At 32.7% G+C, this 26,526-nt stretch overlaps 2 protein-coding genes across 3 annotated transcripts in view; both read right to left on the bottom strand.

Moving 5' to 3' along the window:
* LOC130656156 (ras-related protein Rab-1B-like) overlaps positions 1-19,103 on the bottom strand; it is a 51,668-nt gene extending 32,565 nt beyond the window's left edge. The window contains exon 1 of the mRNA XM_057458984.1: positions 19,094-19,103. The gene's annotated coding sequence lies outside the window, so the exon portion shown is untranslated. The remainder of the gene's footprint in view (positions 1-19,093) is intronic.
* LOC130656151 (CCAAT/enhancer-binding protein zeta-like) lies at positions 4,598-25,920 on the bottom strand. 2 transcript variants are annotated; one of them, XM_057458973.1, is made up of 31 exons: positions 25,381-25,920; positions 18,839-18,931; positions 18,328-18,567; positions 18,136-18,244; positions 17,912-18,012; positions 17,628-17,715; positions 16,094-16,158; positions 15,498-15,626; positions 15,045-15,090; positions 14,923-14,966; positions 14,683-14,767; positions 14,454-14,538; positions 14,285-14,381; positions 14,099-14,204; positions 13,574-13,653; positions 13,382-13,416; positions 13,224-13,302; positions 13,087-13,149; positions 8,694-8,774; positions 8,439-8,486; positions 7,981-8,277; positions 7,847-7,899; positions 7,670-7,739; positions 7,052-7,223; positions 6,801-6,840; positions 6,655-6,737; positions 6,532-6,576; positions 6,310-6,368; positions 6,170-6,237; positions 5,653-5,692; positions 4,598-4,821 (listed from the first exon to the last, which is right to left on the bottom strand). In XM_057458973.1, exons 1-31 carry the CDS (start codon positions 25,561-25,563, stop codon positions 4,636-4,638), a joined length of 2,970 nt encoding a protein of 989 aa, XP_057314956.1. In that variant the 5' UTR covers positions 25,564-25,920; the 3' UTR covers positions 4,598-4,635. The 2 variants fall into 2 exon arrangements, with proteins under 2 accessions (XP_057314956.1, XP_057314957.1); XM_057458974.1 differs by lacking the exon at positions 18,839-18,931.
* Positions 25,921-26,526: the final 606 nt, after the last annotated feature.

Below are 26,526 nucleotides of genomic sequence, written 5' to 3'. Positions count from 1 at the left end.
ATCTACTGATCAACTACTGATTGTTGAAACACTGACGATGGGTGTACGACTTCAACAATCCGAAGAAACACGAAAAAATACTCAAGAATGTTTTTAAAAAATAAATCTGTGTTTATTCACTCCCTAGTCACTATTGTTGTCATAAAATATAATGACATATCAACATGAGTTAAATTCAAGAAAAACGTGACAAAACCTTCGCATAGCAACTGTGTTTGCAGGGTAGTGTGATTACGAACATCGTGTCGTTTCTAAACAAAGTCGATTTAGTTTTTTCTCGGGCCGACAAGACGATCTCAAAGTTTAGGAGAGATAGGCGATAAAGTTTCTAAATATAGAATTCTTTTATATACTATTGTCAGGAAGGCTCTTCTCCGTGAGACTTTCCTAGAAAGTAAGCCAGGCGTGGCATTCTATTCACACTCTCCTTCATTAGGGGCTTTATAGGGGCTTTAGTCTTATAATGTTTTCCACTTTTATGTTGTATTAATGTATAAACATTATTCCAACATGAGCTTTGAGATCACTACTTAAAGCAGCTGTTCTAGAAAAAAAGTAACAATGTAAAAAACAAAAAACCCCGCAAGGTTACAAAAACAAATGTTGCGTAGGTTTCACTACGACCGCATTTCCAGCTCAGCGAAAAAGCTCGAGAGCTTTTACTCTCAAGTTTAAATTTAATAAAAATCAATTTCCCACTTAAAAAAAAATTTTCAGAATAAAATGGCTGTTAAATTTATCAAGACACATTTAATTCAGAAGTTCGTAGAATACTTAAGGAGATAAATAATGCTGTTCCTGCTTCCAAATATCCCTATGACATCTGTGAAAAAGTATGCAAGAGTCAACGTGGTTTGACTAGGCACAAAATACGAAGCACAACACTGCTTTTATTTATCCACGTGTAAAACCATAAGAAACTCTTAAAGAGCAGTTACATCCTTTATAGTTCAAAAAGTTTATAAAGCAAGTAACGCAAGCTAACCAAGGAGAGTGTTATTCCGAAAAGACCCGTATTGAATTTAAATGGTATATTGTTTCTCTTGACAAAGCTAATGAATAGTATGGTGCAATTCGCAATACAAATTTTCAGTTCAAGGGAAATGTTGAAAAGATGAGAAAGAACATAACTAATGAAAAATTTAAAAAAGAAGTAGCTATGAATTTGTTGGAGCACTTGATCACTTCTTTAATTAAAGACAAAATGGATTTACATCTATTACCGCCAAAACAATGAAGGTAAGACCACCATGTACCGACATTAAAAAATATCTACTTCACTGGAAAAAGATCATTGATGTACAGAGTTTCTGAATTGAACGGTTATTTTTGTAGCAAACACTTAAAAAAGATGTTAATTTCGGCAGACAAACTTTTATTTCAATATGTAAAAACTGAAGTAAACAGATAATTATTGTGGATAAGTAACTATGATATTTGTATGTAGCTTTTTAATTTCGTGTCAATTCCTGATAATAATTTCATTTCAGGTTAAAACACTTTAAACTGCGAGAGACTATAAATAAAATAAATACAGTGGACTCTCTATAACTCGAACTCCTATAACTTGAATCTCTCCTTTAACTCGAACGATTTCGCTGGCACGGTGGGAATTTACTAATAAATAAAAGACTCTCTAACCCCTATAACTCGAATCTTTTTGGTCTTTTCGGGTATTTCTTCTCTATAACTTGAACGTCGCAACATGTATCTAGAACTTTATATGACACAAGCAGTTTTTTGGCATTGTTTTGGCTCTTTAAACGTAAGAAGAGTCTTAACTGATTCGAATGTTTCATATCTACATGTGTCTGCGACTGTCATTCGAACAAAACGTAAACACGATTCTTTGGTATTGAAGTTTTATAATCATAGCGTCTGTTGCTAGGACATAACGTAAAGCAGAAAACAAGTCCTGCAAAATAAAATACAAAGCGTTAAAGGAGTTGGAGAAAGGAACTGCTCCAAAAGATGTTGCTGCCCGGTGTACCTAAATTGATTTCGACAACGAAGTAACCACATCGCATGGCAGACTAACAACTGCTGATATAATTGTTGAAGTAACTGGAACCCTAGAAGAAAACGAAGAGGATGAAGGAAAAAACTACGAAGAATATGAAGATATAGCAACCAAACCAACGAACGAAGTGCTGAAAGCTATAAGTGTTCTTGAAGACGAGATCACTGAAAGGACTTAAATCAAACTGTTGAAAAAGATGTCCTTCATACAAAAAAACTCTCATTTCGGATTTCTTTTCTTCCCAAGAATAAGTCATTGAGATAAAATATTTTTTATCTTTTCGGTTCGTTCTTAGCCTACAAGGTAGAGATTATATGCTGTACAAAGAAAGATTTCGTTCCTATTCCATAAAAGGGAGAAAAAATCACACTTAATTGGCCATATATACAAATTTTATACAAAAACTTGAAAAAACTCCCAACTCTCTATTACCCGAACCTCTCTATAACTCGAACGGTTTCCGATTCCCCGTGGCTGTTCGAGTTATAGGGAGTCCAAAACGTTTCTCTTCCGTCATTATTCGATATTTAACATCGACATCATATCTTCTTTAACAAGTGTCATTTGTTTGTGCATGCGATACATGGTTCGGTTAGGTGAGGGACATCACTGGTCACACCGACAGCTTTTATTTTAACATCATTATCCAAAATACCCACTGCTTTCCAAAATAATGGATAATAATTGGACAAAATTGCTATTTCATCAGGCTTTATGGTACGGTATTGTTCAATTTTGTGTCGCCAAGATCCACAAAACCAATCACATCCCCAGTGTGCTTGTCCCACACTAAATTTTCATCTCATCCATGAGAATAATTTCATATTGGGTTAAAATTTTAAGAAAAATGTTTGCAATTTTCTTTACAGGGCCGGATATAAATTTTGTAGACACGTAAACGCCTGCGACTTGGTAAAATGAAGAGACCGCTACTACTTTTCTCGTCATATCTGATGTCATTGTAAACTGATACACATTCCGAACATTTTTCTTTTTCGTTTGGACTTAGCAAAACACAATTAGTTGGGCGATGATACTTTGTTTGTGACAATGGTGAAGATAAAGATGGTGGTACGGTAAAAATTTTTGGTACAATATTATCTAGACAACTACCAGATGATTTTGGTTGATACCCAGGAAATAACTTTAAAGAACTCACCAAAAAACTTAAATTGAATACGAATGTTTTACTGAATGTTCATTTACTTCGTACTTTAGCGACGTCAATAACACTAATTCAACGTCAATCTCTTATATTAAATTAATGAATCCATTACAATGCACCTAAAACTTTTAAAATTTCGCCATTCTTTTTTGTATATGCACTGCTGACGTCAGCAAAACATCTAAAACAACCTAGTTTTCCATTGTCCTTCTGCTTAAGTGTATTTTTCACGGGCCTTATCGACTAGTTACCAAATAAAAGAATTAAAAATTTGCTTATAATTAACCTTATTTTCACGTTCAGTATTTTATTGTTTACATTTCCTTGAATTTTATTGGCTGAAAAGCTCGAGAGAAGAAATACGCGCTGAAAAACTCGAAGTTCAACTTTTTGAGAAAAACTCGGGAGCATAATTTGACGTCAAGTAAGCTGTCATTTTACTTCATTGCGCATGTTTGTTGAAAAAGCTTTTCGAGCTTTTTCTGTTCTAGCGGAAAATGCAGTCGTTGTAAAGATACCTACTTTGAGGAAGATTAAGACGCTTTGTAAGATAAGATGTACCATGTTGTTTATGGCATTTATACTCTCGTGCGGAATTTGAAAGAAGAAAAATGACGGCGTTGAGACTCATGAAGGAAACGTCGACGACGAAGATGCCGACGAGAACGGCGAATAAGATGCTGACGCTTACGATCAAAGTTACCGGCGACGAAGACCATGACGAGTTACTAATAAATTCTCCTAACTTGGTCACAACACAGAGCCATGTTTGTTAATTTACTAAAAAAAATAATGATTAGAATTGTTATTGTAAATATTTAATTACAAAGGGTTCAAAATATTTCAAAACGTTTTTGAGGCAGTTTTTTTGTGGATAACTATTCTTCACAGTACATTTTTACTTTGCTGTTTAACATACATAAAATGCATACCATAATTCCTTTTAGGGTGGTGGTGGGGGTGGAGCCTAAATGGAGGGAGGAAGCTAAATAAATGATAATTTTAAACATTTTTATTTGTTCATTGTCTGTAACATCAAACGGATCCGCGTTGTCATCTACATCGCCTGATGCACCATGGACGACGAAGCAAACCATTACAAGCATCATAATTGATGAACATGATTTCACTATCATCGGGTCTGTTCGCATTTCTTAAGGTGGGGAGGGGCAAGTGGAATAAATAAGTTTTTAAGTCTCCAAGGACGGTAAAATAAAGCAGGAGGGCTAAAAAGAGGAATACGGTTCAGCATAGCCTGCAACATAACATATATATCAAATTACTTGAAATGTGACGCACCATTTAAATTGAAAAATACTTTATTTACAAATCGAGATGTATACCGCATACATTGTAAAAAATCCACAGACTGATTGTGGGCTTTCATCTCTCAATAATCAAAACACAATGTATTCAGTGCATAATATATTCCTCATTAAAAAACATAATATTAAGTCTTTTTCACTTTCCTTCTCTCGTTATATTGTTGGCCTTTAACTTGAAGCTTTCCACTAAACTTCTTCCGTTTGCCACGTCTCCAATTTTTCTTGTCGTGTCTTTGCTCCCATTCTTGTTGTTTCGGATGTACGCCTGAACTGTTTTTCTCTCTTTCGTCATCTTCAAGTAAGTGTGCAAACTAAAACGAAGCAGGGTGTTTTTTCAATACGAAGGAGGGAGTTACTTACGAAGTTTGTTTGCAAGACTAGATAATAGTGATTCCGTAAAATCACCCAAACCTTCTTAACACAGCACTTCCAGTATAAAATTCAACAAAATTAATTAAAGGAGAACTAACGAAAAAAACTACATATATGTTTTTATGAAATAAAAACATTCACGAAAACACCATCTCATAAAAATAATATGGCAAAAAAACTACATATCACGAAAACAACATCTCATAAAAATTTTTAAATTGTTGTCTTTCAAGATGTTTTGATACAAAAATAACGCAATAGTGTCTAAAACTCTAAAACTATATTCATAACGGTAAAACATCACTTTATTCTAGATATTCTTTTCACATGATAAAATCGTAATTCAGAATGCGTTTGTTTTCATTCCCGCGGACTTACGTCACACAAATTAGTATTTTACCGAACAGAATGTGCTTTATTTTTTCCAAGTGATAACTCATTTCAAAACTCTAAAACTTTATTTATAACAGGGAAATATTATTTTATTCTGATAAAGATATGTATTTCAAAACATGATAAATAAAGTTACTCTTAGACAATCGCAAGAAGCACAGTTCAGCATTCCTTCGCTTCGTTAATTCAGAATGCGTTTGTTTACATCCCACAAGTTAATATTTTTACTTAACACTACCTATGGGCGACCGTAGGACTACCTTGACGTTAAATATCTCAAGAATCAAAGCTCGCAGTTTATATTCATATTATAATAAATACTTTAAGCACAACTTGTTGTCAATCGTTAGTACTCCTTTGACGTAAAAACCTCGTACCTCATCTGCAGTAGCAAACATGGAATCCATATTGCACTCTCTAAATAAATTTTTTAACTACAGGTAAATATAAAGCTACAAGACTCTATCAAAAAGCCAAGAAAACTTTAAAGATGATTGGGGTTTGGATCACATTTCCATAGTTGTAAGCATACGAGTGTGAAGCAAGGTCTTTTTAAACCACCTGGCGTATCGTAAACGCTGCCTTCTTCAGTCAAAAAGGGAAGCTTTTCTCATTCAAGAAATTTACAGGGAAATAAAGACAAGCATTGATTTTTACGTAAAATCATAAAAATGAGGGACTGAGTTCAATTGGTAAGACGGAAACGGTGACGCAGACGGTGAGTTTTTTTTGAAAATATAGGTATTTAAAAAAATGAATATTTGACTTTTTATTTTTTGGTCTCTCTCCAATAAACCCCCTCCTAAAATTCTCTACCTGGGGCGTTTATTAGTGTTTACGGTAAGCAAATCAGCAATCAATCGTATAACTAGCACTGAGTTACAAATGTCTTACATCTTAGCTCCTTCAGAATCATCACCATCGATCGATTCGCCATCTGAGTTTAAATTCTCAAACAAGGCCTACAAACAATATCAAATCTCATACTTTACGACGATTATTCGTTGCGATGTTTTTATTTTGCTTCTACTTACATCTTCATAATCTTTATCTGCAAATTTCTTGTCTTTATGAGCTGGCGTTCCATCGAAGTCTAAAAATATGATTTACTTTGGCATTTAAACAAAATGCTGCTACATAAACATTACAAAATAAGAGAAAAAATGTGAAAAAGAAAATTTCCAGGAAAAAGCTTATTCGTTTACTGGTAATCCGTGAAGGTAAAACTCGGTTAAAATTTCATTTGGTTTACCAACCTTCATCACTCTCTTCTCCCATATTATCATAATCGAAAAGTTCATCTAAAATACAATCAATTCTCACAATTTTAACAGCTTCATATTTTAAACATCAGAACATACAAAAAATTCTCTTTTTACCTCGCCCAAATTCATCTTCACTACTTTCACTTTCTCCAGTATCTTCATTCTTCGATGTCTTATTCTTGTTCTTTTTCATCTCACTACAGAAAATATTTGTTGCAAAAACAAATAAAAAAGATACAAAATAAAAAAAAATCACCCACCTTGCAAAGTCAACATCAAATATATTTTCTTCAGATAATACTAAAAAATTCAAATAAATTAAGTTGTGTATAACCAAGGATAGTAAGAGCAATTCAAGTCTTCTAGATAACAAGCTCAACTAGTTCTAGACGTGTATATTATTTGAAGCTTTCTGACACGTCTCTTAAAAATATATAACTGGACAAAAGTACTATAGAAAACATAAACACGTCACTTATCAGAGAGTACAGAAATCAAATTGTATATCTACCTTCTTCGTCCCCATCACTCTTCTCTGTTTTTAATTTTTTATCCGATTTTTCTGTTTGTTTAAAGTAGAGGTAGAAAAACAACTCGTCTTGTCTTATTTTATCTTTAGATTTTTGTAGAAATACTTTTGAATTTACTGGTTCTTCTTTCAATCGCGAGGATAATTCTTTTGGCTAAAGAAGAAGTCCAAAACCTTATAGCATTCTCAAGGATTCCCTAATTCATGTCAGAAATATTCACAAATTGACATCTTTTCCGCCTAGCGAAAAGTTTTCTGGAGAATTAGCGAAGCAAATTATCGTGAAATTTTTCTTGACTGATTTGCAAAATTAATTCCCCTCACAAAAACCTACTCAAGCCAACGGTCAAGTATTTAGTAACTCTCAATTATGGATCTTTGTCGTTAGAACAGTTTGGTTTGTTTCGCAGCATTTGTAAATTATGCATCTTTATTTTCAGATTTCATTTCTTCTTTAGTTACATGAAAGGTGTATAGAAACAAACAGTTAGGGTATAAAGAGTTACAAGTACAAATAGAAAGAATTGGGAATGATCCAGAAGCAAATATAGGTGAACAAAATCTTTTTACAACCCAATAAACAACGTCAAAAACAAATACCTGCATAAGAGAAGTTCCATGTTCTACTTCTTTCTTCTTTGGATTTCGATACATAAATCTGTCTAAAAATCTACAACGGAAGTGTTATGGTCGTGTCAGACGCATAAAACAAACATTAACTGTATTTCAAATTTTTTCAAACTCAGGACAATCTCACGCAATCTATATTCTGCTTACCTAATCATTGTAAAATCTTGCAGTGGATCTCCTTTATATTCAATGATTTCTCCCTAATATCAACAGCAATTTCGATCACAGGTTTGTGTTGACAAAAATTGCTGCAGATTGAAAAACATTAAAGAATACGATACCTGCAATACCGAGGAGCTGAAATGCTGAACTGATGGATGGAAATGTTTTAACAATGGTATAGCCTCCCAGACACTTGAAAATTCTGCACCAGCATAGAGTGGGTTTCTATGATTTATGTCATATGTTTCATTTTTCGTATCTTTATTTATAAACGTCCAAGAAGGTCTTGTTGGTTTTGTTTCTTCACCTGTGGTATCTTCACGTATCACGTCATCATTTTCTTGACTGTCGTTTTCAATTCCAACTTCACAGTCACTGGCAACAACGTCCTTAAAATGTTCTTCTCCATCTTCATCCTGCAAAAATAGATAAAAAGTATTTATATACACAGTTAGTATGAAAAATAATTCAAATGTTGAAGTTACGTTTCATAACTAAAAAATGCGAGGCTTTTCTTTCCAACTTCTTCCATGTAACATAATGTCATCCTTATGGTAAGTGTTAAAACAAAACATACCTCAATTTGTTGCATCATAGTTTTGATACCAGGTTTAACCTTGATGATCTGGGTGAAAATGTCAAAAATAATTAGCAGGATCTTTTTAAAGATGTTTTTTTATATTTTATTATTTTATTAACTTTTGTTTCTATGTTTCAAAGAAACTGTATAAACACAACTATGTTAGAATAAACAGAAGAAACATTTAGCACTAAAATAATCAGACTGGATAGAAAGTCATAGATAGCAAACAAAAAAATGTGGATTGTTTACCTCGGATAGCAGAAAGAGAACTCCACAAGAGAACGAAGGTTGTTCTTGTGAACATAGTTGCAATAACCGTTTTATGAATGACTAAAAACAAAATTTTATTTTTACATAGCACTACAATATCGTCTGTACAGAAAATTTACTCAACACAAAATCCAGAATAAGCGTGCTCACAACCCTATGATAGAACAACGCAACAACGGTACAACAACAAAACATTTGTGAAAGACATCATACAGATGGTCTGCAAATAAAGTTTCTGATCTCTACAATACATACACACTGACTGGCATGTACCCTTGCCAAAACTAAAATATTTATAAGCGTATATAAAACAACTATAGAAACACTACATTGAGAAATTTTATAGAGTCATTCCAAGTAGGTCCAGGTAGTCATTACTAATATATAGCCTATGATAGTCAAGATCTAGACATCGTGGCTACCAAAGGTAAGAACTACACGTTGAGAAAAGAAGACTCGCTTCATGGTAGTCATTTTGACCATATTAAATAGTCAAAAAAAAGTTATAAAAATACTTAGTCTGCTCTTTACTCCGAGATTATCTAGATTTATGTTTGATGAATAATTAGGAAGGTCTATGTATTGATAAGTTATATATAATAGTATACTACCACCACTAGCTGCTACATTGAGCAGATAAGTTTTTAGTTACCTGAGTAAATAGCTATCCTGCTAGCTAACTAAAATTTATCGGTTCTAGAGAGCTTAACTCATTTTTCTTTTTAGCGCTTAGCAAGGGTACGCGTTGTGTGCGCGAGGTGTATCCCAGTTTACACAACTATATATCAGCAGTACATATATATTGATATCAGGCGTATAAAATTTCACCATTTATCTTATATATACCTTTGAGTTTGACAACAACTTGTAAGCGTTTGGACTCAAGATACTGGTACGCAGATGCAGGAAAAAAGTAAAGCTCCGGGGATCAAGTTTCGCGGGGAGTTAAACAATAGCAAACACTATCCACTGGATGAAATTAAGCATGTGACAACTCGTTTTACCAAAATAGTTTTAATTGTTAGCAAAATAGATCCTTGAAATAAATAAGACAGAGACTATGATCAAATTTCGCGGGGAATTTTTTTTATTAAACTCTGTTTGTCGACTGCAAGTTCAATTCTTTTGTTTAGAGTATTATTTATTAGTTAAATAAGGATTACTCTAACTTCTGTATTGTACAGACATAATTTTAATAAAGTAGCGTCCATAGTTATTGGAAAATTTAATTCCCATTTGTCACTTATTTTAATATATTTAGTTGTAGCTAGCTAGTTAGTTATTAGTTTGAATTTTATTTTTAAATTCTAACTACATATAATAGCTAGCTAACTACATATAATAGCTAGCTAACTAGCTAAATAAAACATCTTGGAACAACGGACTTCATTATTACCCTTTAAAAATTTTCTTATTTGTTGCTTTTTCACTCTATGGTTTAGGCAGACATCAAAACATGTCGTTCAATTCGCATAGAAATGAACGACAAATAAGGGAGCTTCTTGCAGTAGAATGACTATGCAAGTAAACATAAGCTACAGCTGGCTAATTAAGTTTTTGTAATACATTTTCTTTAGATGTTAAACATTTTCTCATTAACAGAGCCTTAACATAGCAACACCGAAATTAGCGTAAAACTGACTGTAATAACCTATTTTTAACCAATATAAATGCCACTAGAAAAAATGACAGTCATTGTTTACGGCAAGTCTCGTGAAGCAGAGGCACAATTTTTCAAGTGTTTTTAACAGATCTCGCCCTGTCATGTGACTAAGTTGGGGGTGTTGTGTTTCACAAAATGGCATAAAAATAAATGTTGTGTCGTGTTTTATAAAAACATTTTACGCGACATGTTAGAAAACCAGCACTTTCTATAGTTGTAACTATGCTATATCAATAATGCATTGTCTTCATTCTTTTGATGCATAACAATCGTATTATTACCCGGGTAGGCGGGCAAAACACGATAATAATTAAAACACGCAATCTGATAGGTTAGGAGGCACTCGATTAGTGCGTAACCCCGTTATTATTTGCCAGAAATGCCCGCTGAAACACCATGGAAGCGTTCGAATCTTAAAATTAAATATGGTAAATTTAAATGTAAACAAAAATAAAGCAAAAAAGAATAAATGTCAAAAGTGAAAAAAATTTATGTAAAAAGTATAAAGAACATAACATTCAGATAAGGGAGAAGTAGGTTGCAAGAAGTTAACTTAGTGAGAGAATTCTTCTGAAAGAAAGCGAAAAGCTTCCTGAAATAATCTTAATGAAAAGCAAGTTTTCTAAACAATCAAAAAGGTATGCGACTAATAAAATCAAAGGAGCGGTTAGAAGAAGCAATTTCTGGGGTATTAAAAATCACGCTCAGGGAGAAGATGATACAATCATGGAGATGCATAGACAAACCCTTTCCAAGCGTTTAATGTGCATCAATATAACAGAAAGCAGACGGTCTTAAATGTTGCTATGGAGAAAACATTTTCATAGTGGAGGAAAGAATTATTGGGGATGAGTGTAGTGTAGCTGAATTAATTCATAAGTTCCCTTTGTTGAAAGAACCTCGACAGGTCAAAAGCATTCATCTCCCCAATGCATATTATACTTTCATCGCGTCAACCGTGTACATAATTTATTAAAATTTTTGGCTCGACCTGGGAATACCGTTATTTATTTATTCCTAAGCAACTTGTGGTTGTTTTACTAAGTGTACCAGATATAAATCATATGGAAAGTACTAGAAAATACATAGGTTGTTTTTTGTTACTTTACGTTGTTTTTTGTTTGTTTAGATTATTGATGAATTCAAGCGTTTAACAGAGTTGGATGTTGATCTCTGTTTTCAACAGTATTAATTTAAGAATGCTGCAAAGATCATCAGATTGCAATCTCCTAAGCTGCATATTAATGTTAACTTGATGGAGAAAATTAGTTGTGAAGCTACATGTGATGGCAAGATAAATAAACATTCTTCTGAAAGATATTTTTTTAAAAAAAAAACATTAAATTAATGTTCGCTTTTAACGTTTTAAAACAGTGTGAACATACCCGTTTAAAGACAAATCCTTTTGATAAGAATTTATTTGCAGTGTCTTCTAAACATTGCAAAGCATAGGGACTACATGTTACTTTATTTGTTTTGTTTGTTTTTGTTTCTTGGGGCGTGAGGTGACATTACTAAGAGTCAAACCATTAGCTTGACTTTTCCTTTTAGAGAAATATAAAATGCCCATGCTAGAGTTGCTGCAGAAGATGCAACAAACCTTGGCACCTTTGTCCAGATGTGTGCTACTGGTTATGTTCCTGAGTTATTAGATGTATTTAGAACGGGCTTAACATATCGTGTTATAAATGATGGTAATGAAACAAAAGCAACTGACAGCCTCATTATGTCTTTCGAAGCAGGGTTTGCATTACAATATATGTTTAACCTGGCGTATCCTGCACGCTTAGAAGTCTTTTACAGTTTTATACAGAAACGTGTCGTAAAATTGAAGGATAATACAGCACCTAATTGGAAAGTGATGCTATACCGGAGAGAACTTTTACCAAGGTATGCTTTTTCAACAAGGTAGTGATGCATTGCAAAAAATATAGTCATTTAGACTAGGTAAATATAGTCATCAGGGCTAGGTAATGGCAGTCCTTTGAACGAGATTACGATAGTCATTTGCAAAACATCGCCACGGTAGCAGTAATTACTGCTTAATTTGCGTATATTCGACCCACTGAAGGCCGTCAACCTGACTCACGAAAGGTCCTCATTTTCAAATGACTACCTAAGGTCGTATTTCTGATTCACCTTTGTGTACAGTATTGACTCGCTAAATCTGACTTCCTAAAGATAGTATTAAAAATCATAGGCACTGTAGAAAGACTACCTTTAGATATTCAATTTTACTACCTCTGATCTCTTAGTGTAATCGTTATTCTGTGGAAAAATGCTAGGGGTTTCTCCTGTCGCTGCTCGCAGCTACGATCTTTGGATTACAGACAGGCAAAAGGTGAATATATATTATATATAAAATCGCAACAACACTGTTGAATTAAGGCTCGTTTCCATTTGACTGCATTTTTCGCTATATCGCAAAAAGTTAACAAGATTTTTTTGTTATAGCGTGCGCGCTTGACAAAATGTCTAATTTGTCAAAATTTAAATGATAATGATCCTTCAAGAATTTCTGAATAACTAAGAAAAATTGCAGAAATTCCATGAAATAAAAAAATTCCACCCAATTGTTTTCATTATTAAAAGGCAGGGAGTCACAAACTTTTAACAGAAAGTTATGCCTAATTGAAGATGCCTTATGCACTTTGTATATCCTCTCGGGTATAATATGATTAACCTTCATAACAAAATTAAACTACAAACCTTTACTCTCTTCAAAGCGGGGTCATTTTTCATTGATTTAAATAGTAAATTTAAAAGCATTGTCTAAAGAAGAAAAAATTGACATGCTATAAGAAAAAAAAGTAGATCTTAAAGCTTAAAAATGAAAATTTGCTTACATGTCTTGATGAATTTTTTATCTCTGGATCAAGCAGTTTCTCATACAATGCCTGATAGTATCGATCAGACACGGATTGCCTGCGCGAACAGAAAAGACAATATATTAAATAATGTTCCAGTGAGTTACACCGTTAGATTGTCTCAAGAACCTTATTACCTCGACTCCATTACTTGGTAGATCAACATGAAAGCCTGCAAAGAAAAAAAAATATCGGTATGATGATAATAACAGATAATAAATCAATTCAACATAAGACTGATAGAAAGACATAAAATTGCACCAGTCTTTGACTGTAAGAACAGAGAAATTAATGTATATATTTCTTAGTCATGACAACAAACAACATACTTGTATACTAGTCCCAAGATGATCGATATGTGTCAATCTAAACAGCGTGTTCAACTTCTCGTCATATTCCCCGTCTTCTCCTAAAATTTTATATCATCGAGTATTGACATCAGATTACTTTAACTTGTATACACACAAAAAGATATTTATTAGTGGTTTCATTAAAGGCTGCAGTCTAGAGGAATTCCATGACGCAATGAACAATTGAAGCGTGTTATACAATACTTAGCAAGTTTGACCTGGTATTGTAGAAAAATACAACATGAAACTTGAAAAACAACTAGACCTACAAACATTACTCTATCGGAGAACAGTTAACTGCATAAAACATTATTTAGATTCACCTACTTGTTAGTAAGTAGTAAGTAGTTATGTGACCACACTTTAATTTCATTATCAAATTTCAGGCAATTGCCTACTTTGAGAATGAAAACAATCAATAACAAGATGGAAAAATATCAAGTATTTTAAGGGCTTTCTAGATTTCAAGACACAATGGTCACCTCTAGTTATCTAAACACTAACCTTGAGCATAAGGAAAAGCACGGTTAACACCAGTCAATAGTCCACTTAGTAACTTTGTTTGCTGCGCGTCTACTGATTTTTTATTTTTGTAGCGTGTAGCTGTAACCTGATTACAAAAATTTGAGCAGTGTTAGTGCACAATTGTTATATAATGAAGTATATTTTTAACAGAGAGAAAAAGAATACCTTGAAGAATGAAAAATATATCGATATTAATTTTGTTGCAACATTTTTTTCTTGGTGGGATAAGGCAATTTGATTGAGAAAACATATAGCATAATACCTGAATAGAAAAACGAAAATTAATATGCAAACATAAAATGAAAACACCAGCAAAAAATGGGAACATTTTTACTGAGATTTTTCTGAAACATTTGGTCGAAACATCATTCTTTCCACCTCTTGGATGACAGTATTTTTCATGTTTGGATGTTTTAGTACTGAAACAAAATAAAATTTCTACATGAATAACGTATAGTTCCTATTAAAACATGTCTTTTAATTCTCTTATGTGGTAGTCACATAGTCCCAACAAGGCATCTGAAAGCAGTGTGCATAAGGTACAAAAAACAGTAACAACTTACTGAGTTGGGACATCAAGTAAGATGACTTTGAAGCTACCTTTTTGTCTGGATCACCAAGTTTATTTACCAACATTGCCAATAATTTCTAAAATACGAGAGGTAAAAACTCATGCTTTCATACCTGTTTCTTCCATTCACTGCTTTGATTAGAACAGAGTCTTTCGCCTTTTACCCCAAAAAGTTCTTCAGTTTTAATAACTTCAGAAGATAAAACAGTGGATAAATAATTTGAACTAATACTTGTTCCTGTTCAGGTTTCAGCACCAAAAGTTCATAGATAATGCCTAAACACACAACATCACATGTCATAGTAGCAATAATTTCAAATAAACCTTCTTATCGAGTAGTAAAAGTTGACTTACCTAAAACTTTATTTCTAATGTTTACGAGAGGATCCTTTGATAAATTCTAAATGAAAAAAAAAGATGTTAAAGAACTTGTTCATACAAAACAATATTTTTACCAAAGTATTAAAATGTATCAGTCATGTATCATACCAAACTGATACATTTCCATTTACAAGGAAAATGCTAAAGGGCAGAAAGGTATAATTTTGTGAAAATGATTATATCGCAAATTACTGAAATGACAGACACAATGCAGTTTAAAAGAAACAATGATGACGTTCAAGCATACTAGAAAATACATTTGCTAAATCATGTCAAATAATACATGAACACATTAGGTTTTTCAACTTAATCGCATGCAAGGTATGAAATAATCACTTACATTCAGTGCCATGTGCTCAAACAAAAAGTTAAATATTGATAAAAATTTTCTTTAAAATATACAATGAAAATAGATAACACGAGTACCTGTATTATTTCGATGTACTGTAAGTATGTAGATTTTAACTGATGCTCGAATGCCATTGTCATTAGTAATTTAATCTGTGAGTCTTTTCTTCCATCATTGCATAGCTGCTTTAGACTTTGAAATGGATTCTTATAAAAAAACAAAAACACTTTCACAATTTTAGCAAGCGCATAAATCATTTCTCTACACTGGTTTTACTCATTTTAAAATTTAATTTTATTTTTTAAGAATAAATTGTACAATATTTTATATAATAAAAAAAAGAACTTCTTGAGGATAAGGATCCTTTTTCAGGTGTAGAATGGGCTGATAATTATAATATTATAATATTATTTTTAAACTTTTCTGTTTATGGTTCTCTCGCCCTTTCTCCATAAATTAAAGTGTCCTTAATTGCTACTACAAATTGTAAAAGATTCGTCTATAGAGATAACACTAATGGACCCTCATTTAATGCAAACTATTTTTGAAAATAATTTTTTTTCTTCTGTGCTATCGAAGCAGAATTTTATCTTTTTTACGCAAAACTAATAAAATCCTTATTGGATAAAATATGTGTTTAAGGTTTGCAAAAAATATCTGTAAAAATCTGTACCTGTTCAAATACTCTTAATTTTCTTTCCGGTAAAATGTCAGAAATCCAAAGGTGACGTAATGCATCTGAAGTAAAAAATAAATGGGATGAAAAAAACTTCAGGGTGTGAAGACAAAAAATAATGACAAACTACAGTAAAACGTTAACACAGCTATACTTAGGGGAGAAGAAAAAGTGGTTGTCTTATAAAAAATCTCTGTATAATAGTCACAGTCCAAATCTTGCTTCATTAGATGCCTTATGCAATGTATTTCCATTCCACCATACCATCGAAATTATTCTCATATAGTCAATGAAAGTAATCAGCAAGTAGATTAACTGATTTCCATACGATGGGTGTGTATCAACATTGAAAATTCAACTTTAGTAGGACTGCAAATAATAAAAGTCGTTTGTAAGATAGTAAAAACTAGCCGAATTCCGTAGAAGAATCCACTGAATCTCTTATTGAATCCATCTAAAGGTTACCTAATCACTGCCCACAACAAAAATATAATGTACTAATATAATACACCATTAGTAAAAACTTGTAACTTGTCAAAAAATATTATTTACGGACAATAACGAGGCAACAAAATATATAGGACTTCGTGAAACAACGTTTAAAAAGAGATACGCCAGCCATAAGCAATCGTTTAACACTAAAAGTACCAAAATAGTACATCTCTTTCTACAGAGTTTTGGAACAAGAAAGAACAAGGAAAGAATCCCCGTGTAACTTGGCGAATCATAAAGAAAGTACAGGAGTGTAAACCGGAAAAAAAAACATGTCTGCCTAAAGAAAAATTTGAAATTGCAACATACACAGGGACGAACTTATTGAACAAAGTTTTTTTTATAAAAGGGAGCAACCTTGGTCCCAGAACACAAAAATGGAAAACATAGAAGAACAAATAAGGTTAGCCTAATGATGAGTAAACATTGACATGACTTGTTTGAAATAACTTTTTTCAGGATTAATTTGAAAATGAGACAACCTTCTTCGTTTCGGTTTTCTTTTTCAGTTGATAAACAATTTCTTTTCGTGAAAAACGGCGCACACATAGTAAACCCATGGTAAAATTAAATTATTATATTCATAACAACCACGTACGACTTTAAAAATAAACAACAAATAAACCGCTGTTTTGCATTATTTTTTTAAATTAGCGAAATTTAGCGTAACAGCGTGCTTTGGAGAGACAATCCTTGATAAATAAGAAAGTGACCTGTGATTTTTGTGCCATGGACTCACTTGCTCACTCACGCAGGGAAATTAATATATAACATAGTGTATTAACGCCTTTACATATACATTTGTGTTAAAAACTTGGGCATCATATAAAGGTAATTAATGATCTTGTATTATAAAATTAGCTGTTGGCTGTGTTGAGGAGGTAGCTCTCTTACACAGTAGCATTTGTACTAAAAAAAATGCATGGGGAGAATCAATACCGAACATGGTAGAGATGTAATGCATATACAAATCCGTTAGAACACGGTTAGAAGCATGATCATAGTTATAACACGTTTACTTTATATAAACAGATCTTACCAACAGCAATTAAAGCTTCTCGTCTTGATTTTTTCTTTGCCATATTCATTAGAGCTTCCAAACTTCTCATACAATGAATTGGAGATTCCTGTTAAGAAATAGAAGGTCAAGTCATCCTCCTTAAAAGCTTACTAACACTAATAAATCAAAAATAATGTAGGGACAATGAAGTCCTGATTAAAATTGATTTGATTAGCAGGCAAAAGGTGAGTAAAATAAATTATGCTACATCAAATCAGAAGAGAGTAAAAACAACAATGAATCAAATTTAAATTTAGTCCAACCTGTGTAAGCATAGTCAAAGAAGCCACTTTGTCACTTTGAGTTCCTGACTTCAAAACTGTTCGCAACCAATGAGTGTCAGAAGATTTATCTGCTTCTTTTGCTGGAAGAAAAGTTCCAACATAATTCATCAATAGTATTTGCATGCAAAGATAATGTTGTTGTTTTAAATATTGTGCCAACCTAGAGACACAGTTTGATTACAAAACTGACAATATCAACCTACCCATTTGATACATTTCCACATCATTTTGCCAGTACTTCATTGCAAGAGATTGAACGTCTTTTATTTCTTGAGGATTGAAAGAGGAATGAGATTTCTGCAAATGAGCGACCTATATAAACATTAATGTTTGCCGTAAACATGCTTATTTACAAATATTGCTAATCAAAAGAATATATAAAATCTGTTCCATACCTGATTATACCATGGGACACAATTTTTTAGTAAGCATTTGTCATGCTTAAAGTTTGATAAGGAAGACAAAAATGCTTTAAAATTAATATCTTCTGCAACCTCCTGTTTTATTTTCTCTGTCTTTACATCCTCCTTTTTCTCTGCACTTTTTTTCTTGGGTAGGTCACCTTGTGATGCCGTTGGAGCTTCTTGTTTTACTTCCAAAATATCAAGCCCCAGATTATTTATATAAGATTGAAGCTAAAAACAAAAGTTTGATCCTCTCAAAGAAAAAACTTTAACTTTACAGTATAGACTCGATACACAGTGCTTTTTGAATCTGAAACTTAATGAAGCAATTTTATTTAAAAAATTATATTCTTTTATTTTATTTAATTTGCTTATTTATTTTTTTCTTGTTTGTTTGTTCCTTTTTTCTTTAAATTTAGGTTGCTTAAATTATGTCATATACTTGATTGGTAAAAAGGCTTTTTTTTATTGATAATAACAAAATAATAATAATAGTACTTACTTCATTTTTTAGCTCCGATAAATCGTCATGGGCTGTATTTGTTATTTCCAGTTCTTCAGATTCATCAATTGACAGAAGACGCTCATAATCGTCCTAAAAAGATGTTAAGACGACGTAATTGTAAAACAAGTAGAAAATGTGTATGCTAGATTGGATTTATTTTTGGAATGAATTAATTTTTAGATTAGACTTTTGTTTTTTCAAAACCAAGATTTGGTTAAAAAAAACCAAAATTAAAAAAAATCATAGTGTGTGTAAACTCAGTTTTTGTGTCTCCAATCCAATAGTTTTATGACTAGAAAAGGTTTTCACAGTAATGTAATCTGATATACAGGACTTTCACGAATTTCTCACAATGCCTTTTACCAGACATTTAGTAGGCGAGGGCAATAAGATTCTTTAAAGAATATATAAATGGATTTTAACCGAATAACAAAGAAATAGGCATAATTTTTTTAGCAACGTCTTTCCCTTAGAGCTGCATATGCTAAAAAATTTTTCGACCACATGAGTTTCTTTTTAGGCTAAATGTTGATTAAGCTTGACTAGGCACATTTCATGACACAATGAGTAATTGTGTAGGCTATTTCTATATTAGATTCACACATTTTGGACTTGACAAAGTTCACTTGTCAATGTTCAGAGTGGACTTAGGACTCTTAGGCTATTGGTTACGTCCAAACTTTTAAAATGTGCTAATTGTTGCTGACAGCAGCATAACCATTTTTCAAATATTTTGGGGCCTTTGTGGTCCCTAACGTGGGTTATTACAGTGTGCAGGCATTCTAGAGAATGTGCTACCAACTTTTCAATGCTGTTTGCCTGGCCTATGTGTGCAAAAAAAAAGACTGCCTTTGTCTCAATATTTTTGTCCAAGATTGTAGGTTTGCAATGTTATGATCGTGCAGGATAAAGCGAGGAAATAAATCAAAGTACCTTTTTCGTTCCTAGCTGTAGTAACTAAAAACCTCAAAATAAATACATTTAAGGTTTATATATGTAGCCTGATCGCAAATTCGGTTGGTAGATAAAATCTTGATATTGGTTTATTTAAGATTTATATGTGGCTAAAAATGTTATGAAATATCTCCTAAAATGTGGAAACCTATAGAAAAGAAATATTTTACAAATACAAAGCACTTAAAGGATAAAAAGGTCAAAAAGGGACCTTTAAAATGACTAAACGAATGTCCAAAATAGAAGAGACTATATCTAAAATGTGATTCCATGCCTTTAGATTCAGAACCTCCTAATGATTCATTAGCGTTTCCCTGAGTTAAAATAATACAAAAGCACGGAATGGCATATAGGATGCAGTCTCAAATGTTGTTGGTTTTTTTTAAAAAGCAGGATGGGGGTCATTAACTTGATTATAGGTACAAAATTTAACGACATCTACGATTAAAAAAAATTAATTAAAAAAAATCTGTCTTGGTCATATTTCATATTTTTTTATATCCAAACAAAAATTTAGAATTAGGTTGGGATATGCTTATGCGAAAAACAATAACAGGCTTTTTGGAGTAATTAAATTATTAAATTACTATTAAACATTGCCTTATGAGCTAAAAGTTTTTTCTAAAAACAAATAAGGGAATAAACAGCAACAAAACTAAAGGTATAATTACACAAGGCTAAGTTCTAACACTATGGTACCATTAAAAAAGATTCATTGTGCATAAGGAAAAAGCAAAGAAAGCATTTAATTAAATATCGACTTTGAGAGTTATATCCGTTACAGCAATCATGACTAATATCATGTGTTTAAAAAACCACCAATCCTTCCAACCCAAGTTTATCAAGAATAAAAGATATAAGATTACTCCAGATATCTTGTAATATACATAAACACAAGGACTTTGATCATGTTATTAATTCCAATAATGTCAACACATGTTGGAATAAGCTCAAATATAAAGGTTTTGTGTTTAGATAACATCGCACCAAAAATCAAAACAAACATCCATAACCCTGTGCCTGGCTTACTGTTGAAGAAAAACTGAGGGTAAAACTAAACAAACTCTGTCATCAAGGCACCTCTTATCAAGTTAATCAATTTGTTTTTTGTCACTGGTTTATTTCATTCCGACTGGAAAGTGTCAAAACTTATACAAATTTTCAACTCAGGTTCACCAGATTGCATTAAAAACTATCATCCAATACCTGTCATACCTGCGATATCCAAGTTGATAGAAAAAATAGCACATCGAAAGACATGAGTAGGGCCTTCGACACTATAAGTGGCAGTCGATTGATTATGAATCTTGAGTTATATAGCACTAATGGTATTGAACTTGCATGGTTTAGCAATTTTTTGTTTGATCAATCTCAACATGTTAACTGTTGTTTTGTGAAGAAAAGTGCTCCATGGCGTATCACTAAATCCATTTCATTTAACTTCCTTTTTAATTGGAAGAACTTACAGAACTTGTGAAACCAAGATAATTTATGAAACCCTCGCATTACATGTTAAGGTAAACAGATTAAGCTGGTTGTCTCAATTTTTGTGTTAAATGGAATGTACCCTAATATACAATACATTCCAAATGTAAGCTTCTGCATACGCGCTACACAGACCTTATCCTGCAAGTCGAAAGCCCTTTTATCTTCTGTTTATCATAATTACTCTAATAATATTTCAGTTGCAATAGCTTCACAATAAAACAATACAGTAATTATTTTCTTGTAATTGCACATGTCATTGTTATAAACTTATTAATAATAAAATCCCCCTAAAGTATTAGCACAAAGTAATAAAATTTGACAGCTTGTTAATTATGTGAAACAATATACACTATTGTTTATTGAAACAATTGTTGTTAAAGTTTTAGGCACATGTTTTTTATATTCTTAAAACTTAACACGTTTTAAAACAAATGTTATCTTTCTAAGCATTTTATTCTATACTGTTTTTTCAACAAAACATTACACAAAAGATTTCAAAAATTGCCCATGAAACTATTGTTGTTTATGGTGGAATATCCTTGCCATATTATTATTTTTTAAAAGAAATAAAGAAAGAAATAGTAAAATGAAAAAAATAAAACAAAATTATTAAAATTCTCAAAACAAAAACAAAATGAAAATGAAATGAAATGATTTCAAAGTGAATGAAAATCAAAATTACAACAAAAACAAATCAAATCAAATTAAAAACATTTTTAAGCCTATTATTGAAGATAGTATTTCGGTTTGTCTGTTCAGTATTTATATTACTGTGAAAAGTTTATCATTTCTTGAACATGATGTTTAAGTAGGCGACGTTTCGGGACGTATATTTATAACAGTATTTTTTACTGACATACTCATCTTGTATATAAATTCGGAAATAAATAAAAATTAAAGAAACCATCAACAATGTAGAACATAACAAACACATAAACAGCATCTCGAATTAACTTCTTGAGATTTGGTTACCAGCCCTACAGAAGAAGTAGTTACCTACATCTAGGTCCGAAAATGTTCATTACCGTAATTAACTGTAATTATCAGCTCGTTTCTGATTGGTTAATTTTTATGAATTTCGATTCTCTGCAAATATATAAATGTTCTTTGTTGCTGTGGTCTTTGTTGTTTTTGCTCTGCACTCCTGTGTGTGTGTGTAGGTGTGGGTTACTGTGAGCATGGATAATTCAAATCAGTCACAGAAAAAAAGGGATGAATTGTTGTGTTTTTTTACTAAGGGTGAAGGCATTTGTAAACACTTCAGCCAGCCAGCAAGCTAGCTAGTAGCTAGCACCCACACCATAGGCAACACATAAACAAGTATTTTTTCCTTCGGAAATTAATTTTTTTTAGAAAAAAAGATTCTGTTAATAAATTATACATTTGGTCATTTTGGGGCTATAATGGTGTGGAATGATAATAAAGATGTATTGTTATGTTGAGGAATACTGTTAATGGAACCGTATAAATCATAGCACATAGTAGAGAATAAGGAAACATCTGGAAAGCAATTGTAGAGCATTTAAATGGCTACTTCTAAAAAGAACTTATATTTCCAGGTAGATATGCAAGCAAATTGTTTACCTGTTAACATGCAAAACTTGCAGTATTCAATATGTTGGTAGTTGTACAACTAAATTCAGACAGTGATTTAACAACTACAAGTCGTGCAATTTCAAGCATTTAGGCAAAACAGTTCCTCAACAAGAGCTTCATAATCATTTTGATCTTCCCGACCATAATGGTTTTTCAGATTTCTAATCACTCTAATTGACCAGGGTAATAACGAACAATGTGTTCGCAAAAGGTAGCGTTTTTGGCAATATAAATTAAACACTTTTCTTCCTAGAGGCGTTAATGGTTGTGAAGTTGCTGTGCCTGTGTAAACCATGTTTTTTTACTTATTTATTTTTACTTTCATTATTAGACATTTTCGCAGGTAGGTAAGTTGTACTATTTGGGTTAAAATACTTGTAGTCACTTACTTGAGATTGGACTATTGTCAAAGCACGATGTGTTGGTAGCTTTTGTCTGTGTTAGATGAGAATTATCCATCTCACGCACTTGTATTTTCCTAAATAAGTTTCCAGTTGTAGATAAGGTCCTATTAATAATGGCCTCGGTGAGAAGTTTGTTTGTGGTAGGTTAAGGTTAGGTGGGCGGTGGATTAAAGCTTACGTAGGATGGGTTATGGTAGGTTTGGGTTAGAAGGTAGGTGGTGGTAGGCTCAGGTTAGAGAGGTGGGTGTGTAAGGTTAGGTTAAATGAGAGGGGTTGTGATAGGTTTGGGTTGAAACAGACATTGACAAGGATATTTTCAACTCCATCCTAAAAAGCTTCGCGAAAGACACACCTCTCTCAAAAAAAGTCAAAGACCTAAGCGACACCACCAAGCTTCAGGAAGATCTAAATACAATTTATAATTGGTCAAAAGAAAACAATATGTCCTTCAATGATAAAAAATTTGAGCTTATACGATTCAGTCAACACAAACTTGATTTCAACATACCATGTCTTACTTCAAATGGATCTCAAATTGAAGAAAAGATCTTGGCGTTCTTCCATCTAATGATGCCACATTTAAGAACCACATTGGCCAAGTAACCACTTCTGCAAGATGTAATCTTCATGGATACTTCGAGTTTTCCAAACACACCAACCAACTGTTATGTTAAAATTCTGGAAGTCATTGACTATGGAGTCCTCAAAAACAAGGTAAAATTGCACTCCTTGAAGCAGTACAGCGGAGTTTCCTTCGTAAAATGGTTGGTTCAGGAAACCAAAACTACTGGAAGTGCCTCAACAGTAACAAACTATACTCGCTTCAGCATTGCAGAGAGCGCTACCAAATAATATACATATGGAAGATTCTAGAGAATCAAGCACCAAATTTCAGTGACATTAATCGTACTGCTATCTCTTACTACACCTCTCCTAGACATGGTCGATTGTGCACCTTACCTCTAGTTCTAACCAACATACCCCCAAACCCCTCCAAACTAAAATGTATGGGAGTTTAAGTCATATTAGTCCAAGGTTATTCAAAGCTCTTCTGAGACATTTGCGGGACCTTTCTGGAGAAGTACCAGTTTCCGCTTTCAAAATTCATCTGGACAAGTTCTTAATCCATGTTTCTGACGAACCCTCACTGGCAGGTCACCAAAACAATAAAACTTATGACACAAATAGCCTTTCCCTGACCTTCATTTCAGGTCAAATGTTGTAGCAGAAGAAGTTGCCAGCGTTGTCGATGAAGACGAAGCTTAAATGAGCTGAAAGATTATCAAAGGTAGTTCAGGAAAATTTGGACCTGGCTGTGCTTTGATATCTCCAGCTGGAATTATCAAAAAGCATAAATTCTTACTAGTTGACGGTAGAATTTTTTTCTTGAAGACTTGAAGAAATAAAACTTTCATTATCTTGTAACAAACTGTCACCAGAGCATATTCCAATAACATCGCTGCTAACAAAACACTTTCTTTTAATGATAAAGCATAACAATATTATCACCAAAATACGAGCTTGACAGAACTTGTCTGACCCATCGCCATTTTAACCAAAACCAAAGATTGAATTTTTTCTGACTTACCAACTCGGGTTTTTATTACTAAAAGTGAGTCAGAAGACGCGAACACAACATATTTTTGATGACAGCCTTATAAAAACATGTAAATAATTATTTTTCACAAAAAAATATTTTTATGCAAGACTAATTACATATTACTGTGGAAAGTTTATCATTTCTTGAACATGATAGTTTAGTAGGAGACGTTTCGGGAGATCCTTCTCCCATCCTTCTTCCATCATTGTACTAATTATATACTACAAAAGTTCCATTTCTAAAGATAATTGTACACTCGCTAGCTATAGCTATATATAGCCTATATAGCTAGCTAGCTGCTATATAGGCTATATAGCAGCTAGCTATATCCTCAGTTGGTTTTCCATAGGACACCATTTTTTCGTGAAAATTTGATACAATCCTGTTTTATTTTTTAGTGATAAGCAAATGTTTCTTAAAGTGGTAGATTTTGGGTAATAGGTTACACAAAAAAAAAAAATAGAACAAAACATTTTTAGCTAGCTATATTAGTCTACCTTGTCTCCCCCAAAACTCAAAACTTCCTCTAACGTAAACAAATAGTCTTTTTCGTAAGTTTTTTCGACTCTTGTATCTATATTAGATGCCGCCAACTTTTTCGTCTTTTTTGAACGCGAAGTATTTGCTTTTGCCCTTGTTTTGGTCAATCTGCTCGTCGTTTTTGATCCTGGATCCACCATCTTGTTTTCTCTCGTGCGTTCAATGTTCCGTTCGAAATTGCCCTGTTATTGCGGGTAGCACTTCATGGAAGGGTCCATATAGTCTGTGAATATGTCTTATCCGACATTGTCGTATTCTTCGCCCCGACGGCAGCTTAACTGCATCCGACACACGACGTTAAGCACTTTATCAAAGCCGTAATGTTGTCAATACATACTACTGCCTAGTGTAATATCTTTGTAACATACAGTAATACACTGTAGTACTTAGTAATATGTCGTATTTTATACTGTATGACTTTGTAGTATATTCAGTAATACACTGTAATACCCTGTAGTATTCAGTAATACACTGTAATACCCTGTAGTATTCGGTAATACACTGTAGTATTTGGTAATACGCTGTAATACCTTGTAGTATTCGGTGTAGTATTCAGTAATACACTGTAATACCTTATAGTATTCGGTAATATACTGTAACACCCTGTAGTACTTAGTAATAAACTGTAATACTTTGTAGTATTCGGTAATGCACTGTAACACTTTGTGGTATTCGGTAATAAACTGTAATACTTTGTAGTATTCTGTAATACAATGTAATATCTTGTAGTATTCTGTAATACACTGTAATACCTTGTAGTATTCGGTAATACGTTGTAATACTTTGTAGCATTCAGTAATACACTGTAATACCTTGTAGTATTCAGTAATACACTGTAATACCTTGCAGTATTCAGTAATACACTATAGTACTTTGTAATATACTGTAATACCCTATAGTATTTAGTAATATACTGTAATACCTTGTAGTGTTCTGTAATATACTGTAATAACTTGTAGTATTCAGTAATACACTGTAATAATTAGTAATACACGCGTCTGTGCTCTGTTGTAGAGTTCGCTCTGCGGTGGAGTACAAGATGCATTATATTTGTTAGTGTTTGTGTTGTGATGTCCAGTGTTAATTATGTAAAAAAATAGTTG

Source organism: Hydractinia symbiolongicarpus, chromosome 9 (genome assembly GCF_029227915.1).
Source record: "Hydractinia symbiolongicarpus strain clone_291-10 chromosome 9, HSymV2.1, whole genome shotgun sequence".
NCBI classification, from domain to species: Eukaryota; Metazoa; Cnidaria; class Hydrozoa; order Anthoathecata; family Hydractiniidae; genus Hydractinia; species Hydractinia symbiolongicarpus.
The sequence above is the reverse complement of the archived record's forward strand: the minus strand, read 5'-3'. Positions and strand labels throughout refer to the sequence as shown.

Coding starts and splice junctions, on each gene's coding strand:
- LOC130656151 (XM_057458973.1), bottom strand. CDS start 25,563: ATGGTGGATCCAGGATCAAAAACGACGAGCAGATTGACCAAAACAAGG. Junction 15,627..16,093: donor AATTAAGAGTATTTGAACAG/GTACAGATTTTT, acceptor TTTTTTTATAAG/AATCCATTTCAAAGTCTAAA. Junction 13,654..14,098: donor TGCTTTTCCTTATGCTCAAG/GTTAGTGTTTAG, acceptor ATAAAATTTTAG/GAGAAGACGGGGAATATGAC.